Consider the following 15,371-nt stretch of genomic DNA (forward strand, 5'->3'; position numbering starts at 1 on the left):
AGAGACAGCAGATCCCGGCTGAGGCCGAGAGCCTGGCCTCTTTCCTGGGGAAGCTCGGAAAACATTTCTCTCCAGCCATTTGCACATTCCGAATGAGAAAGAGAATCTGTCTCCGCTGATAGCATCTGGGCGGGCCAGCCCCGTCGCAAGGCGGAGCTCATGGGAGCTGTCCATTTATTCACAATCAATCGTGTTTCTGCCGTGAAGGGCTCTGACAACCTCGTTACGTGGGACGCACGGCTCCAGAGCAATATCCCAGACACAGGTGCCCTCCGTCACAGCCCAGCTAACTGTGTTTGCTCTGAGCTGGGTAATGCAATCTCGAGTTGTGCAGCTCTCTGGACACGGCCCGTTCTGTGTAGACAGACATACGCCTAGAAGCACGCGGACCAGCTCTCTTCCTCCTCTGAGAATGGGGACTTGCGGTATCTTAAAGGCTCATGATGACTCTTTCTTTCAAGATGCTTTTAACTGGATGTGAAGGAATATGTGGGTATATATAGCAACTAGTCAAGCTTGAGGGATTTGTAGAAATGACTCATCAGCTCCGCTGCCCCTCACCTCCCTGGTCCAAAGGGCTTTATGCTTTTCAAACACTGTTGCGCATCAGAAGTATGTGGCCGCCCTGGGGCATGGAGGCCGACTGGAAACTGCCTCCTGCTCCGAATCAACCTCCTGACTCAGGCTGGTCACCCCTTCACCTGCTCTGAGAGCCCAAGACATCAGTTTTCAGTGACATGCCCCAAATTACACTAAAAGCAAGGCTGCTATCAGAAATCAAACCAGATTCGAAATCATGTGCCCCACCCTTGTCCCCGGGAGGCCCCGACTTCCATTTCCCAGGAATGAGGACATTCCAAGTTCACGAGGTACTGAAGAGAGACCTCCCAACGGTTGGGAGCCTGAGGCGAGTCAGGTTTTTCCCTAAAGCCAGCTTCTAGCAGCAAAATGCCTAGCAAATTTTATAAGGGTGATAATTTAGCAGAAATGCTGATTATGTGAGTTCTATAGCATGTTTATTTTACAAATTCCTGTCGCATAGCAGAAGCCTCTGCCAACTCCCATACATGGCTAATTGCATAACGCTGCTCTGTGAGCTAAAAAGGTGTTTGCTTTAAAATGTTTATGGAGAATGCTCTTATCTTGTCTATCTGATTAAAATTCATTCATGACATGAGCAATCCAGTTAGACTTGGAAGCAGAGGGTGGAAGGAAAACTGAGGTTTAAAATAATTTTCGTCGGGGAAAAAGTTTCTCATGCTCCCGTGCATTTGGAAATGTGAGTGGTGTTGGCGCCTCACGAGCTTGGCCCGGGCGGCGGTGATGGCGGCAGGGCGTGGGATTGTGTGGGCCAAGCTGCCGTCGTTGGAGGTGAATAGTCCTTGGTGAGAGCGGGCCCGTTATTTTCCACCAAAGCCCTACTTTCTTCCCAGGAAAAGGTTCTTAGTCCATTGGAGCTGCTACAATAAAAAGACCCTAAAATGGGTGACTTGTAAACAACAGGAAATTATTTCTCACCATCCTGGAGGCTGGGAAGTCCAAGATCACAGCAGCAGCAGATTCAGTGTCTGGGGAGGGCTGCCATCTGGTTCCCTGATGGTCCCCTCTCACTGTGTCCTCCCATAGCAGAAGAGAGGGGATGAGCACCCTGGGGCCTCTGGTGAGGGCACTAATCCTAATCACAGGGGCTCTGCCCTGTGACCCAGTCACCTCCCACGGCCCCACCTCCTAGTTCCATTGCCTTGGGTGTTGGGGTTCACCATATGAGTTTTTGGTGGACACACGATGTTCAGGCCACAGCAGGCTCCCTTTGTGTTCCTCTGAGTTCACTGACCTTTGGCCCGCCCCCAGGCTTCCCTCTGCCTTGCACTTCTGAAGAGGCACCCCTTTCAACCTGACTGTCAACAGAGTGAAATCCGCCCTTTGTTTAGCCCCCAGCTGCTAGGAGGTTGCCAGGCGGCCTAAAATATGAGTTCACATCCAGGCCTTGGGCAAAAGCCTGCCCCTCTCTGGGCTACGTGCACATCTAGCCCCAGCCGTGCTGCAGCTCCTGAGTGCTCCTTGCTGGGGCGGCTGGCTGGCCGTGTCACAGATGCTCCAGTCCAGCCCTTCCCAGCCAGGGCCACTTCCTGCATGACTGAGGAGTGCCCTCTAATGGGAGGTGCCGCACACCCTGCCATGCACACAGCAGCCCCAATGTCAACAGCCCCGTGGCCGAGAAACTCTGGGAAGTGCTGGTTCTGTCTAGTTGGTCCCATTGCTCTGATGGGGATCCTAAAATGCTAGAACTGTGGGACCGGGAGGGGTCTCAGGGGGCTGTGGTCCTACCTGCCTGCTCTCAGCAGGGCATGGGCAGGGTGGGAGCAGCAGCGTCGCCCAGCCTGCCCAGCGAGAGGGAGGAGAGCTGGTGCCAATGCCCCCTGGATGCCATACCAGGGAGTTTAGTGCTCCTGAAAAATAATGCCAGCCACACAAACCCCGTCCCCCAGGACTCACGGCAGGGAGGGGCAGCTGGACATCACCTTGCATTTAGGATCAGACACTGCCGAGCAGGCTCAACCCTGAGTGTATTCTCAACCACACCTGCGATTTTCCTGTGTGCTTCAGAGGAAATAAGCAGAATCTCAAGTTGCTATTCTATTTTGCAAGTATGGTGAGAACTCAAAATTGCCCTAAGAAAAGAAAGGAGCTCATCTCCAGAAAGCCCTTCTCTGTGGGGTTCTGGGGCTATTGTGTCTGAGGCGATGCCGCACCGTGGTGAGACAGCAGGTGGTTTTCCAGGGCCCCCAGCTCTGTGTCAGCCCTCGTGGGCCTACCTGCTCTCTTTTCCTCTGGGGGCTTCCAGCCAGGATTGCTTCGGAAGAAGGTGTCTGTAGGAAAAAACCACCACCAAGTGCTTAGAAACCACTCGCCTCTCAGCAGTTGGCCCAGCTGAGTCACTTCTCACCTTCCTGGGCTGCCCGGGCCCACAGGTGCTGCCAAGTGCGTGCTGTGCTCAGTGGGGGCAGCGGCCTGCAGCAGGCTGTTCTGAGCGTCCTTGCGGCTTGGCTGGCCGTTCCCACTCGGCCCTGGAATACGCGTGCTGTGTTTGCCTGGTGCTTCCTCTCCATCGTGAGGTCCACGTCCCGTCTCAGGCTCGGGCAGAGATTAGCGTGGGAGAGGTTTGTTTGGAGTCGGCCTCCCTGCCTGGGCCAGTGCTGTTTCTGAGCTGGGCCCTGTCCCCCCAAGGCACTCCATACTGGCCCGCATTAGTGTGTCAAGTGCCAGGCCAGGTGAACCAGAGCTGCTTCGAGCCCACCTTGCCCTCCCGGCTGCCTCTGCCCTGTGCTGGGTGTCCCAGGCCTCACTGCTAGTGGTGGCGGCCAGGTGTGGAGCAGACATGACTTTGGCAATGGTGCGTGCAGGCATAGTGGCAGAGCTCTTGCTTGTCCCCTGTGCTCCAAATCCTCCAGTGATTATGGTTCAGGGCAACCACGCCGCTGCTCTGTCTGCGTGGCTGGAAGTGCCTTGGAGCTGGCACTGGAGTGGAAGGTGCTTCTGCAGTTACATCCGCAGCTCCTTGGGAGGGCCAGGGCACGCAGCCCAAGCCCAGCCACCTCTGCAGAAAGGAGCACCTCTGTGTCTCCATCCCTTCCCAGAGCCCCTCCCTCACCAGGACCTGGGGAAAGGCCAGCACTGCCAAGTATGTGGGAAGTTCTGACCACCAGAGGGCAGCCGGCAGCCCCTGCGTCCTCCAGTGCTCTGTGGCCCTGGCTTCAGCCTCAGCCTGGAATCCCGGTGCGGGGGGCAGTGTGGCTTCTCTCTCTCTCACATCCCATGGGCAGGTGGCCTGAGGTAGCCCGAAGTAGTCTCTCTAGCTAAAAGTCACCCTGCTGGGAGGGCTGAAGTCAAAGACATTAACGGCAAGGGTGTGGCTACATAATTCTACCCACAGATTTACCTCCACTGCCCCAGGCGCTTGGCACAGCGAGGGCGTCAGAGAAAGAGTCCTGGCCCCTATCCCAGAAACTCCTGTTCAGCAAGGAGGTGGGATGGTGTGTCCTGAACTCATGACAACTGCAATAAATGTTATCGTCATTACTTAGTAATATCACAGTATCATCTATTGATAACACAGAATTGAAATACTCAGATGGCACTGGGCTTTTGCTTATTGAAACCTACTGTGTGCTGCGTGCTAGGTGCTGTCCTGAGGGCTTAGCAGGCATTTCCCTCCCAACAGTGGTAATGAGTTGAGGGTTGTCGTCCTTTCCACTTCCCAAATGAGGAAACTGAGTCTCGGGCATTGTCAGAGGCCGTGAAGGGGGAGCTGGGACCTAATCAAATCTACCTGACTCAGACTTCACTTCCTGCTTCCTCCCAAACCTCTGAAAGGTGGGGGTGTTTCTAGAAGACGATGTTCTAACGGGAAGCAGGAGGGGGGTGTTGGCTGTGGGGTGTGGGCCCTTGGAAGGGCAGATCCAGAGCTTGGGCTGGAAGGCCAGGGATGGTCTTTGCATAAATAGGAGTCAGTGGAGTCAGCCCAGGAATCATGGACACGCTGGGCCTCCCGAGGCCACAGGGGGACACATGGGAAGAAGTGTGTTGAGGTCAGGGCGCTGGCCTCATCTGTCAGCTTCGGAGAGCTCAGCCTGTCTTGACACTTGGGACTTGGACTTGCGCCTGCCACAGCTCTAGGGAGGCTGAGATTTGTAACCAGGCACTCCTTTTGCTTTTTCCACCCGCACAGGGGGCCGATGGCATCCGTGGTCTGAAGGGCACGAAGGGTGAGAAGGTAAGTCTGTCCTTGCAGCCGTGGAGCCCTCTGCTTAGTCCAGAGCCGAATTCTAGCCGGCAGGCCTCTCCCACAATGCTGCTTCCATGAAACCAGCTGAGGTGGACGTCGCCTCTGAGTATTGAGGGGAATTGATGCCACTCTGTGGAAAGCGTCTGTTTGCAGATGGAAGAACAATGAGTTGAGGAGGATGGGCCCTTGGGTACCCTGGAGCACATCTCCTAGCAGAGCTGAGTAGGTCCAGGGTTTGTGTCTCTGCACAAGGCGGCCTTGGCCCCAGAGAAAACACACAGGCCCCCACGTGCCTGCGGGGCCAGTGGACACCTGTCACCCTCCCCACTCCCAGGTGGGCCGCCCTGCATGGCCGCTGGCATGAGGGTTCATTTAGTTGTTAGACGTTCTTCCCTGGGCAGCCCAAGCAACAGAAACTCACCGTGCACCAGAGCCAGGCAGGGAGGGAGAGAGGCCGCACCATCGGCCATGGTCCGTGGGTGCAAGTCAGGCCTAGTGGATCACTGTGGCGAAAACAAAGCTAACGACACCTCCATGCATGCCTGCCAAAGTCAGAAGGTTGGGTACAGCCTGCAGCGGCGACAGCCTGAGCCACGTGGAGTTGCGTGGCCGGCCACCTTTCTCTTCTCACTCTGGTGGAAGGAAACTCAGAGCCAAATCCAAGGCCCAGTTGTGACACAGATTTAGGCCTCAGGGCGGCCTCACCGTGCCACCCTCCCCACCGTGGCCTGACGGTGCGGGTTCACTCTACCATGCCGTGTAGCCACGCAGTACTTGCTTTCCATAAAGCACATTGGGCCCCTTCGCTGGGCAGACCCTGGGCCCTCCCCTGGCCACGGTGGCCTGGAGTTCGGGTGCTGGCATCTGCCGCTGGGATGGTCCACGTGCCGAGACTCCTTATTTGCCACCTGTCGAAGATGTCGTTTGGACCCTTTCTTGTGAAATCTGCCAGCCTTAAAGCCATTCCCGAGGGGCACATCGAGTGGCCACAGCTGAATCAGAAACGACGCGGCAGCAGGAACGCCCTTGTTCCATGGCGTTTGCTGAGAGTGCTTGTCCCTGGTTTCTGTGCTTAGTGGCTGCCCTTGTGGGAGGACCAGCCAAGAGGCCTGAGCCCGTGCCATCTCGGTTCCTTCCTGAGGGTACCCGCACAGCGGAACCCTAAGTCTGCATCCAAGCAAGCTGAGCCGTTTGGCCTCTCCAAGAGCACTGCTTTCTACACGGAGCCCGTCGGGGCTTCAGAACACGAGTCTCCATCCCGTTGGTCCCCAGGGAGGCTCCCTCACCTGAGGACCTTTCATCCTTTCCAAGGTGGCTTCAGAGAGTCCAGCTTTGCCACTTGATCCTGTCACATTTGTCCCTAGCCAGAGACAGGGCTACTTGAGATGATATTGATGAGGCTGTGCAGGGGGCGCCTTCTTACCAGGACAGCTACTGCACTGTTCCCGAGGGCCACGCGGGCAGCCCGAGATGGTCTGGGGAAGGAGGGGAGCAGTGTCAAGGGACCGTCTTTGTGGACTTCTGCATTATTTGTGGCCACTGCTAAGCTTCCAGCACTGTGTGAACACTGCGAACAGTGTCCTTGAGGTCCTGGGGGCCCTGGGAGCTGGCGCTGGCTGGAGAGGGCTGGATTCTCACTGCACAGAAGCTACCTCCCTTGTGTGTGCTCCCAGCCAGGCCCTGAATGTTTACGACCTGGCTGAGTCCCCACATCCTGTCCTTTCACTCTTTTTGGATCAAGATGTGGTCCCTGAATAATGAGAGGAAAAGCCCAGCCAAGGGCCTTCTCTAGGAGCCACCCGTGCCCTCTGTGGAAGGATCTGAGGGCTTTTGCCCTATGGTTTCCTGGATGGGGAAAGTCTAGACCAGGGACTCGAACGGACAGCAGGGCAGCCTCACTTGTGTCCCAGATTCACCAGTAGCCCTGGGGTGTGTGGGCTGCCGACTTCCCCTGCCACCCCCAGGAACAACCCCCACCCTTCAGAAAGCACTGCCTCTTACTGCAGGCCTTAGGGATTCTTTGCGGGGGCATTTTCATCCAGCTCCCCGTCCTCAATTGTCACCCCCCTTTACCCGTCGCTTCAGTGCTGATGGGATGCCACAAAGTGCACTGAGAAACGATGCCGGGAGCTCGGGGGCCTGGGCTTGCTGAGGCCTCACCATGCAGAACTTTCAGATTCAAACTGGGCCTACCTGAGAAGCAGGGACGCAGCTCTCTCCAGCTTCAGAATGTTACAGCTGGGAATGCAGACCTCACGGGAATGCCATTCTCAAGGGACAGGCCCCAAGCCCACCCTCGAGTCCGGGGTGTGTGCTGCCCACCAAGGGTGGGAGACCGGGTGCTGAGCGTGGTCGTTTGGAGCGGGGAAGGGACTGCCAGGGAGGCAGGTCCTCTTGCCTGGACTAAGGCACTCTCTTGTCCCGTATTCAGGGTGAAGACGGCTTTCCTGGGTTTAAAGGAGACATGGGCATCAAGGGTGATCGGGTGAGCATCTCGGGTTTGGGATCTGGGCTGGGGAAAGGCCAGGTCGGCTTGGCCATGTGGGAGGGGGTGGGGATGTTTGCTGCCCCAGGGCAGCTTCTCAGAATGGAGGTTAAACTCTCGGTAGAGATTCCTGATGGGAAGGGGACAGTGGCCTGGAGCCCAGGGCCCGCCTCTCTCCAGCTCCTCTTCACCTCCTCCTCAGCTTGCCCCTTGGGGACTGGGAATAACCTGTGGTCGCCAGCTGCTCCACCCAGTGTCCCACACAAGGGGTCAGTGGGGCTGGGTTCACTTCTGGCTGCTCCCGTGGATTGCAGAGTTACATCTGACTCGAGTGATAAGCCATGCCTGGGAAGAGGAAGGAGAGCAGCTCTGGAAATGACCCAGCTTACCCAAGGAGCACAGTTGCTCCCCAGGCCACAGGGCCGGCGCCCACAGAGCAGCACGCGACGTGGGTCTAGGATCCCTGTGAGCCTGGGAGCATCCTGGTCCCCAAACAGTTCTTCAGGGGCCCTGGGACTCCCACACAGTCCTGTGGTCTGTGATACTGGCTCAGGAGAAGCCACAGCAACCTGGCTTGTTTTTTAATGAATGATTTAGCTCGGCTCCAGAGAAAGCTGGGAGGGACTGGGGCTTGCCGGCAACCACAGAAAGCCACAGGCTGCACATTCCTATAATTAAAGAGAAGGTGACACCAAGGGCATGAAGGAAGGGTAGAGAGCTCTTTGAGCAGCCAGGGCGGCCAAAAATCTCTTGGAGGTTTCCCCAGTAACCTCTCAGTGAGCAGGAGCCCGGCAGAAGGAGCCGAGGTGCCTCGGCCTCCGGTGGGCACAGCCGTGGTGGCAGCTGTGCACGCACCGGGACGGACATCTGTCGGCGGTAGCATGGCTGTCACCCAGCTGCCGCAATCGTCCCCCTGCAGCGCCGGCTCGCAGGTGGCTTTCCAGAAGAGGAAAGCCCCACACACTTGGCACTTCGTCCCAACCTGGCAGGCAAAAGGCAGAGGCAGTCTGCACCTCTGTGGGAAGGAAGGGGGAGGGAGGAGGGGATCTGTTTCGCAATGCCGTCCCAGTTAAGTGGCTGCTAGAGGCGCCCATTCTAGAACTCCTTTCGTAGTGGAAGGCTCCTGAATCCCCACATCTCAGCGGCCTTTCAGTTTGATGGTGAAAGTCCTTTTCTTCTCCTTTCTGATGCCTCTGTTCACACATGTGGAGTCCACATGATGAGGCTGCAGCTTCGGAAGCGATGACACACATTCCTGTGCCAGGGCTCCGAGAGGGGAGCTCTTGTTGCCATGGGACAAGGGTAGGATGCAGGGGTGGGACCCGTCCTGAGCCCAGGGAACAGGACCCCACACCCGGACCTCTTCAGAGCGCACAGCCTGGGGCTTTGCACCTTCTCGGTGCTCTGTAAATGTGTGCAGGATTATTTTGTTGAACAAGGGACAGAGAGGTTCTGACCCAATGACAGGTTAGAGCTTCAGAATGAGGAAGTTATTAATTTTTCTCGATGTGAGCAATACACATTTTTGTTGTGAACTTGAACCACTGCTTTACAGCTGCTCTTGGAGACAGATGATCAGAGGAGGATTCGTCCATTGCTGGACAAAGTGTGCCCACAAGGGCATTTGGAGACTCTGCCATGGCGCTACCATTGCCTGGGCAGGCTCCAGAGCCCTCTCCTCTGTCTGAGCCCCGAGCTCCCAATCTGTAACTTGGGGAAGTTGGACGAGGTGGAATTTAAGCCTGTCTGTTCCTGGGATGCCTCCTGTGGCTCTCCCGTGTGCTGGTTATGCCCAGGTAACCGCCCGATCGGGGCTGGGGTTCACTTCCATACCTCCTGGGGTTTCAGAAGCAGCAGCAGCTCCCAGTCAGTCTGCTCTATTTGGAGAAATAGCAATTCAGAGCTACTATTGTTAACCAAAGTTATTTTAGCCAAGAGGCACTCAATTTAGAGAAGGTAATTGGGAAGTAGGAGCGGGCAGCCTTGAGAAAATAAATAGCAGGCAACCTCATTGCAGAGACCAGCTTCCACAGTGCAGAGACCAGCTTCCACAGAGCCCGGGAATTCGCAGCACAATGTGCTCATTTGGTCAGTGGCTCCAGGAGCAGCTCGGTGGCCTGAGTGAGGCGGAGCTGAGCTGGTGGAGCAGCTCGGACCACAGGGTGCCTATAACCCGTCCCCTTGCTCTCACAACAGTGGTGGAGAATAGTGTGTGTATGTAGGGGGGGTCCTCTTACCTCCTCTTTTCTGGCTTGCAGGGGGAGATCGGCCCGCCCGGTCCCAGGGGAGAAGATGGCCCTGAAGGCCCGAAGGGTCGTGGAGGTCCCAATGGTGATCCTGGTCCTCTGGGCCCCCCTGGGGAGAAGGTTTGTGATGTGGGACTTTCAGCCACTTTCTTGGGAGGGATCTGACAGGCCCTTCCCCATGGCCTCGGGCTCCCGTTGGCTGTGGCTGCCCTAGGCATGGGGTGGGGGTGATTCCTGAGCGGGGCTCCTGTCTCCACCCTGGGCTCTCGTTGCTGCTCCTGTGAAGCTGTTTGTTGAATGACAACCCTTTCCTTGTCCCGGGTTCAGTCCTTCCCAGCCCTCCACCATTGCCTTGGAGGGCTCCTTCCTCCCAGTGGCTACAAAGCCTTCGTTCTGAGCCCCAACATGCCAGGACCCCGTCCTTGTCACATTCCCGCCTCCACACCTGGGTAATAACAGTGTCCCCACCATGGCCTGAAGGTGTGGCAGCCTGGCAGGAAGGCAGGCCGGAGTCCTCGGAGCAGGCTCTGGGGCACGCAGCCATCCATAGGCCTGCAGTTTCCAGCTGCGGGAGGCTCCCGGGCCAGCCACACACCCTGCTCCACCCTGTTTCCACCCTGGGCTCCGGCAGGAATGGTACATGCAGTGGCCCAGACTTGTCGCTCCATCCTGCCAGGTGGACCCATAGAGAAGGGCTCAGAGGTGCCCCGAGATGAAGAACACTCTGAGCTGGGGCACTTGCCTCTAATTGCTTTGCTCCACAGTGGCACAACCTCTCCTCCAGGGGCCTTCGCTTCTCCCTTGGTGCAGGGACCATCGGGTACCCGCTGGACTTCATGGGTGCTGGCAGTCACTCCCCACCCAGGGCAGGCAGGGGTTCTGCATGATGACGTGTGCCCCGGCCTCTGGAAACCACACCCTCCTCCAGGCCCCTGCCAGAACGCATGTCTCCGTTCTGCTCCGAGGAAACAGATGGAGCAATACCGTGCTGGCCATTAATGCAACTCTTTCTTCCTCCAGGGAAAACTCGGAGTCCCAGGGTTACCAGGGTACCCAGGAAGACAAGGACCAAAGGTAACTTCCGGCCGTGTTAGGTGTTCCGGGACAGGTGGACGGATGTTCCGCCAGGTCTCCCCACCCTGCATCCGGCCACATTAGGTGTCCTGGGACAGGCAGAGGGATGTTCCGCCAGTAACTTCCGGCCACGTTAGGTGCCCCGATGCAGGCAGAGGGATGTTCAGATGGTAACTTCCGGCCGTGTTAGGTGCCCCGGCGCAGGCAGAGGGATGTTCCGCCGCGGCCGTGTTAGGTGCCCCGGTGCAGGCAGAGCCACACGCAGAGGAATGTTGTGCCAGTAACTTCCGGCCATGTTGGGTGCCCCGGTGCAGGCAGAGGGATGTTCCGCCGGTAACTTCCGGCGATGTTAGGTGCCCCGGCGCAGGCAGAGGAATGTTCCGCCGGTAACTTCCGGCCGCGTTAGGTGCCCCGGCACAGGCAGAGGAATGTTCCGCCGGTAACTTCCGGCCGTGTTAGGTATCCCGGTGCAGGCAGAGGGATGTTCAGACGGTGACTTACGGCCGTGTTAGGTGCCCCGGCACAGGCAGAGGAATGTTCCGCCGGTAACTTCCGGCCGTGTTAGGTGCCCCGGCGCAGGCGGAGGGTTGTACCGTCAGGTCTCCTCACCTCGCATCCGGCCGTGTTAGGTGTCCCGGGACAGGTGGAGGGAGGCTCCAGCGGTCCTCCTAACCCTGCACAGGTTCATCTGCTGCCCATCCTTGGGGGCGTGTGTGACACTGTGGCTCTCAACCTCCACCATGTTCACTGCCTTCTGCATTAATTTGCTGAGTTGAAAGGAGGCTTTTGGGCGATGAGTCTTCTGTCCCAGGCGGCACAGGCACCTGGGGTCCTTCTAGGGTTCTCCTGGAGTGTCCTTCGGTCTTCTGCACCTGTTGCTTGGCCGGTGGCCCTTGTCCCCCGGGTTGTCCATACCCAGAACCCGTGGGACGGTCGCCTCTCAACTCCACCACACTGGCGATTTGAAGGCTGTTTGCTCCTAATGGAGTATAAAAGAAAAAGGAAACCTTTCTAATGTGAAATCGTGTTCAGGTTTAAATGAAACAGCTCCTTGAGGCTTTGGAAATCATTGAAAACGTTATTTTTTTTTTGAAATCTCACATTTTATTATTCATGGTTCTTCCTTAAAGAATAACCAGCTGCCTGCACTGGAGACATAATTAACAGCCCAAGCTGGGTCGTCTTTCTCAGATCTGCCTCTGCCCGAGGCACCTCCTTTTAGCCTCGGTACCTTTTCGGTCTCACTGGAGCAGTCTTGTTAATAGGAGGATGGGCGTGGTGGCCTGGGGCTTTCCTCCAGGTATTTCCATTCTCATTAAGGAAATGCTGCTATCAGTCCTTCCTGTGGAATGCGAAGCCCCCTGCCACGGGTGTGTAAAGGCACACCCCACATGTAGGAGAGCTTGCTGTGAAACAGGAATTTCGTTTAGGATTTAACAGTGGTTCATTGAACGTGGGTGTGATGTAGCTGCTGACCGCAGCATCGTCACCCGAATGTGGTCAAAGGAGCTGATGGGCACTTTCCTCTCTGTTAATACACATCTCTCTGGGGATGGAGAGAAGAGGTGAAGTTTGGGAAAGATGGGTGGTCTAAATCAAGTTCAGGCAACTTTTTGGAAAGGAATGGCACGTGTTTCCTGGACAGAGACTAGAAGTAGCCATCAGTACAGTGACCTGGTTTCTGAACTGAGCTCTGTGTCACCTGCACTGAAGTTTCCTGGGTCCCGCCCCCTGCCTAGATTGGCAGGTGGGTGTATGAGTGGGTTGGCTGAACTCAGGCCCCTGTGAGAAATACAAGGTTTGGACATGTGTGAGCTCTTCGTGGATACAAGTGTGCAGGACTTTTTAAGCCAGGACAGGATTTTAAGGACAGGATTTTAAGCCAGACAAATAGAGACCTACCAAAGACAGTGGCCAGCGCCAACCCTGCGGACAGCTGAGCGGCCTCACTGCAGTGATGCTTCTTGCGTGGGTGTTTGGATATTCACCAGGTCAGAGTCCCTAAATCCATCTCTGGTCTGTGTGCACCTTGCAGACTTCTAGAATTAAAGAGCTGGTAGATGCTACAGTCAGTGCATAAATTTGCATTCATTCCCAACTCTGCAAGCTGCCGTGCTTTATTTAGAGGGATTGTGGGACGCCAACATAACATGCACGAGGCACAGAAAACACAATGTCACAGTGCGATGTTCATGTCTCACCTCAGTTCAGCTCAGCAGTGTGTGTCCCTTTCTCCCAAACACCAACCCCCCTCCTATGGACACGGGCGCGTGGGGGATGGTGGTGAGGGAGGGAGCATGATGAAAACTCCATTTGGGTTTCTAGAGCTGAAGCCTGTGAAATGCTTAGGAAATATTTGTTGAGTAGAGAGGATGGATAGAGGGGATAGGTGGGTGGGTGAGTGGAGGGGTGTGGATAGGTAGACAGGCAGATGGATGAATGGGTAGGTGGGTAGGTGTGTAGGTAGATGGATAGACAGATAGGTGGGTTGGTGGGAAGAGAGGTGGATGAAAGGATGGGTGGGCAGGTGGGTAGATATGTAGATGGATGGATGGGTGGGCAGGTAAGTAGACAGGTGGATGAATGGAGGGGTGGGTGTATAGGGAGACAGGCAAATGGATGAATGGGTAGGTGGGTAGGTGGACACATGGATATTCACGTAGGTGGGCTGCTGGCCAGAGAGGTGGATGAATGGATGGGTGAGCAGGTAAGTAGCCAGATGTATGAATGGAGGGGTAGGTGGATAGGTAGACAGGCAAATGGATGAATGGTTAGGTGGGTGGGTGAGTAGGTAGGCAGGTAGATGGATACATAGGTAGGCCAGTGGGTGGATAGGTAGGTGAATGGATGGGTAAGCAGGTGGGTAGACAGTTGTGAATGGAGGGGCGGGTGGATAGGTAGGCAGATGGATGAATGGGTAGGTGGGTGGGTGAGTAGGCAGACAGGTAGATTGACAGACAGATAGATGGATAGACAGATAGGTGGGCCAGTGGGTAAACAGGTGGATGAATGAGTGGGTGGGCAGATGGGTAGATGGGTGGATGGATGGGTGGGCAGATGAGTAGACAGGTAGATGGTGGATGGGTGGGTAGACAGGTGGATGAATGGAGGCCCGGGTGGATAGGTAGACAGGCAGATGGATGAGTGGGTGGGTGGATAGACAGGTAGATAGATGAATGGGTGGGCGGGTGGGTAGCCAGGTGGATGAATGGAGGCCTGGGTGGATAGGTAGACAGGCAGATGGATGAGTGGGTGGGTGGATAGACAGGTAGATAGATGAATGGGTGGGTGGGTGGGTAGACAGGTGGATGAATGGAGGCCTGAGTGGATAGGTAGACAGGCAGATGGATGAGTGGGTGGGTGGATAGACAGGCAGATAGATGAATGGGTGGGTGGGTAGACAGGCAGATAGATGAATGGGTAGGTGGGTAGACAGGCAGATGAGTGGGTGGGCGGGTAGACAGGTGGATGGATGAGTGGGTGGATAGGTGGGCAGGTAGGTAGACAGGTAGGTGGGTGGTTAGGTGAGTGGGCAGGTGGAGTCTGGGGCAGAGGCTGTGCACTGGCATGCAGGCGGTCCCCCAGGCTGCCCGTGCAGCGTGACTCATTCCTGGCCCAGCTCTTATGCCTCCTCCTTAAACTCTCTTTCAGGGCTCTATTGGATTCCCTGGATTTCCTGGCGCCAATGGAGAGAAGGGCGGCAGGGTAAGGACAGCCTGGCCCCTGGGCAGGCAGCTTGTTCGGCTGCCTCGGTGCATAGCGGGTTGGTTCTCCAGCTGATGGCCTGTTTATTTCTCACCCCCTTTGCTTCTGAAACTGCTCTCCTGAATGGCTGGCCTTAAGCTCTTGACCTTTAGCACCAAGCCCTGGTGACACTCTCCAGACATTGGGCTGGGCAGGTATGTGATAGGACGGGGCAGAGGCAGGAGGGAAGTATGTTGAGAAAATGGAGCTTTCCGATTAGCACCGCAATCCGGAAGGCTCTTTCAGGTCATTCTGAAAATCAGATTCTTCTCCTCTACCCAAGTGGACTTTTCCTCCAAGCTAATTTTAAAAGGAAGGGAAAAAGGAGATTGTTTTTCCCTTTTAAAAATGTCCTGCTACCTACCGTCGTCCAAATTTAAAGTCATTTAAATTAACATTAACTTGAACAGGGTTAGCAAGCTGCCATTGTTATAAACACCCACCAGGTTGCAGTGTGGTTCGAGTCTCTTTTGTTCTCACCCTCAACGAAGGAATGGAGGGCCGGGCTGAGGGAGCTGTGTTCTCCCCACACCTTCTGGAGCCCCCGCTGGCCCAGGCCTCCCCGAAGGAGCTGCCCTGGATGCTTGTTAGTGAAGTTACAGTGCCTGAGCATCGCCACTTGGGAAAACAGGAGAGAGATGGTCCTCAGGCCTTGGACTCTAAGCTGGTCTTGTCCATGGGGCTTATGGGGGGGACAGAGGCCAGTCTGTGGTGTACATGCAGGACAGCGTCTGCAGAGCAGGCCCAGGGGACCCACTCCCCAAAAGATGGCAGAGCTAACACCTGCCTCGTAGCCCCAGCCGCAATCCCGTGGCCCCGCCCAGCCCATCCTCGTATGCCCCATCCTGCTCTCCCAGGGCAGACAGAGCTACAGGGTTGCAGCTCCCTCTTGGGCCCGTCCCTCCTGGCCAAAACCTTGTGAGCAAACAGATGTGTTCTGTCAGATTCACAAAATAGGAAAAGGAAGACTGTTCTGAGTGTAAGTTGACAGCACAGACCCGAGGAGACTATTATTTCCATCTCCACCCTTCTCTGT

At 56.1% G+C, this 15,371-nt stretch overlaps 1 protein-coding gene across 2 annotated transcripts in view; it reads left to right on the forward strand.

The window, feature by feature from the left end:
* COL5A1 (collagen type V alpha 1 chain) overlaps window positions 1-15,371 on the forward strand; it is a 211,821-nt gene that overhangs the window by 137,372 nt on the left and 59,078 nt on the right. For both annotated transcript variants that reach the window (XM_073022087.1, XM_073022088.1), the window contains exons 28-32: window positions 4,730-4,774; window positions 7,218-7,271; window positions 9,530-9,637; window positions 10,538-10,591; window positions 14,243-14,296. In XM_073022087.1, coding sequence (XP_072878188.1) covers window positions 4,730-4,774; window positions 7,218-7,271; window positions 9,530-9,637; window positions 10,538-10,591; window positions 14,243-14,296 — 315 coding nt within the window. The remainder of the gene's footprint in view (window positions 1-4,729; window positions 4,775-7,217; window positions 7,272-9,529; window positions 9,638-10,537; window positions 10,592-14,242; window positions 14,297-15,371) is intronic.

This window comes from Chlorocebus sabaeus, chromosome 12 (genome assembly GCF_047675955.1).
Source record: "Chlorocebus sabaeus isolate Y175 chromosome 12, mChlSab1.0.hap1, whole genome shotgun sequence".
Lineage (NCBI taxonomy): Eukaryota > Metazoa > Chordata > Mammalia > Primates > Cercopithecidae > Chlorocebus > Chlorocebus sabaeus.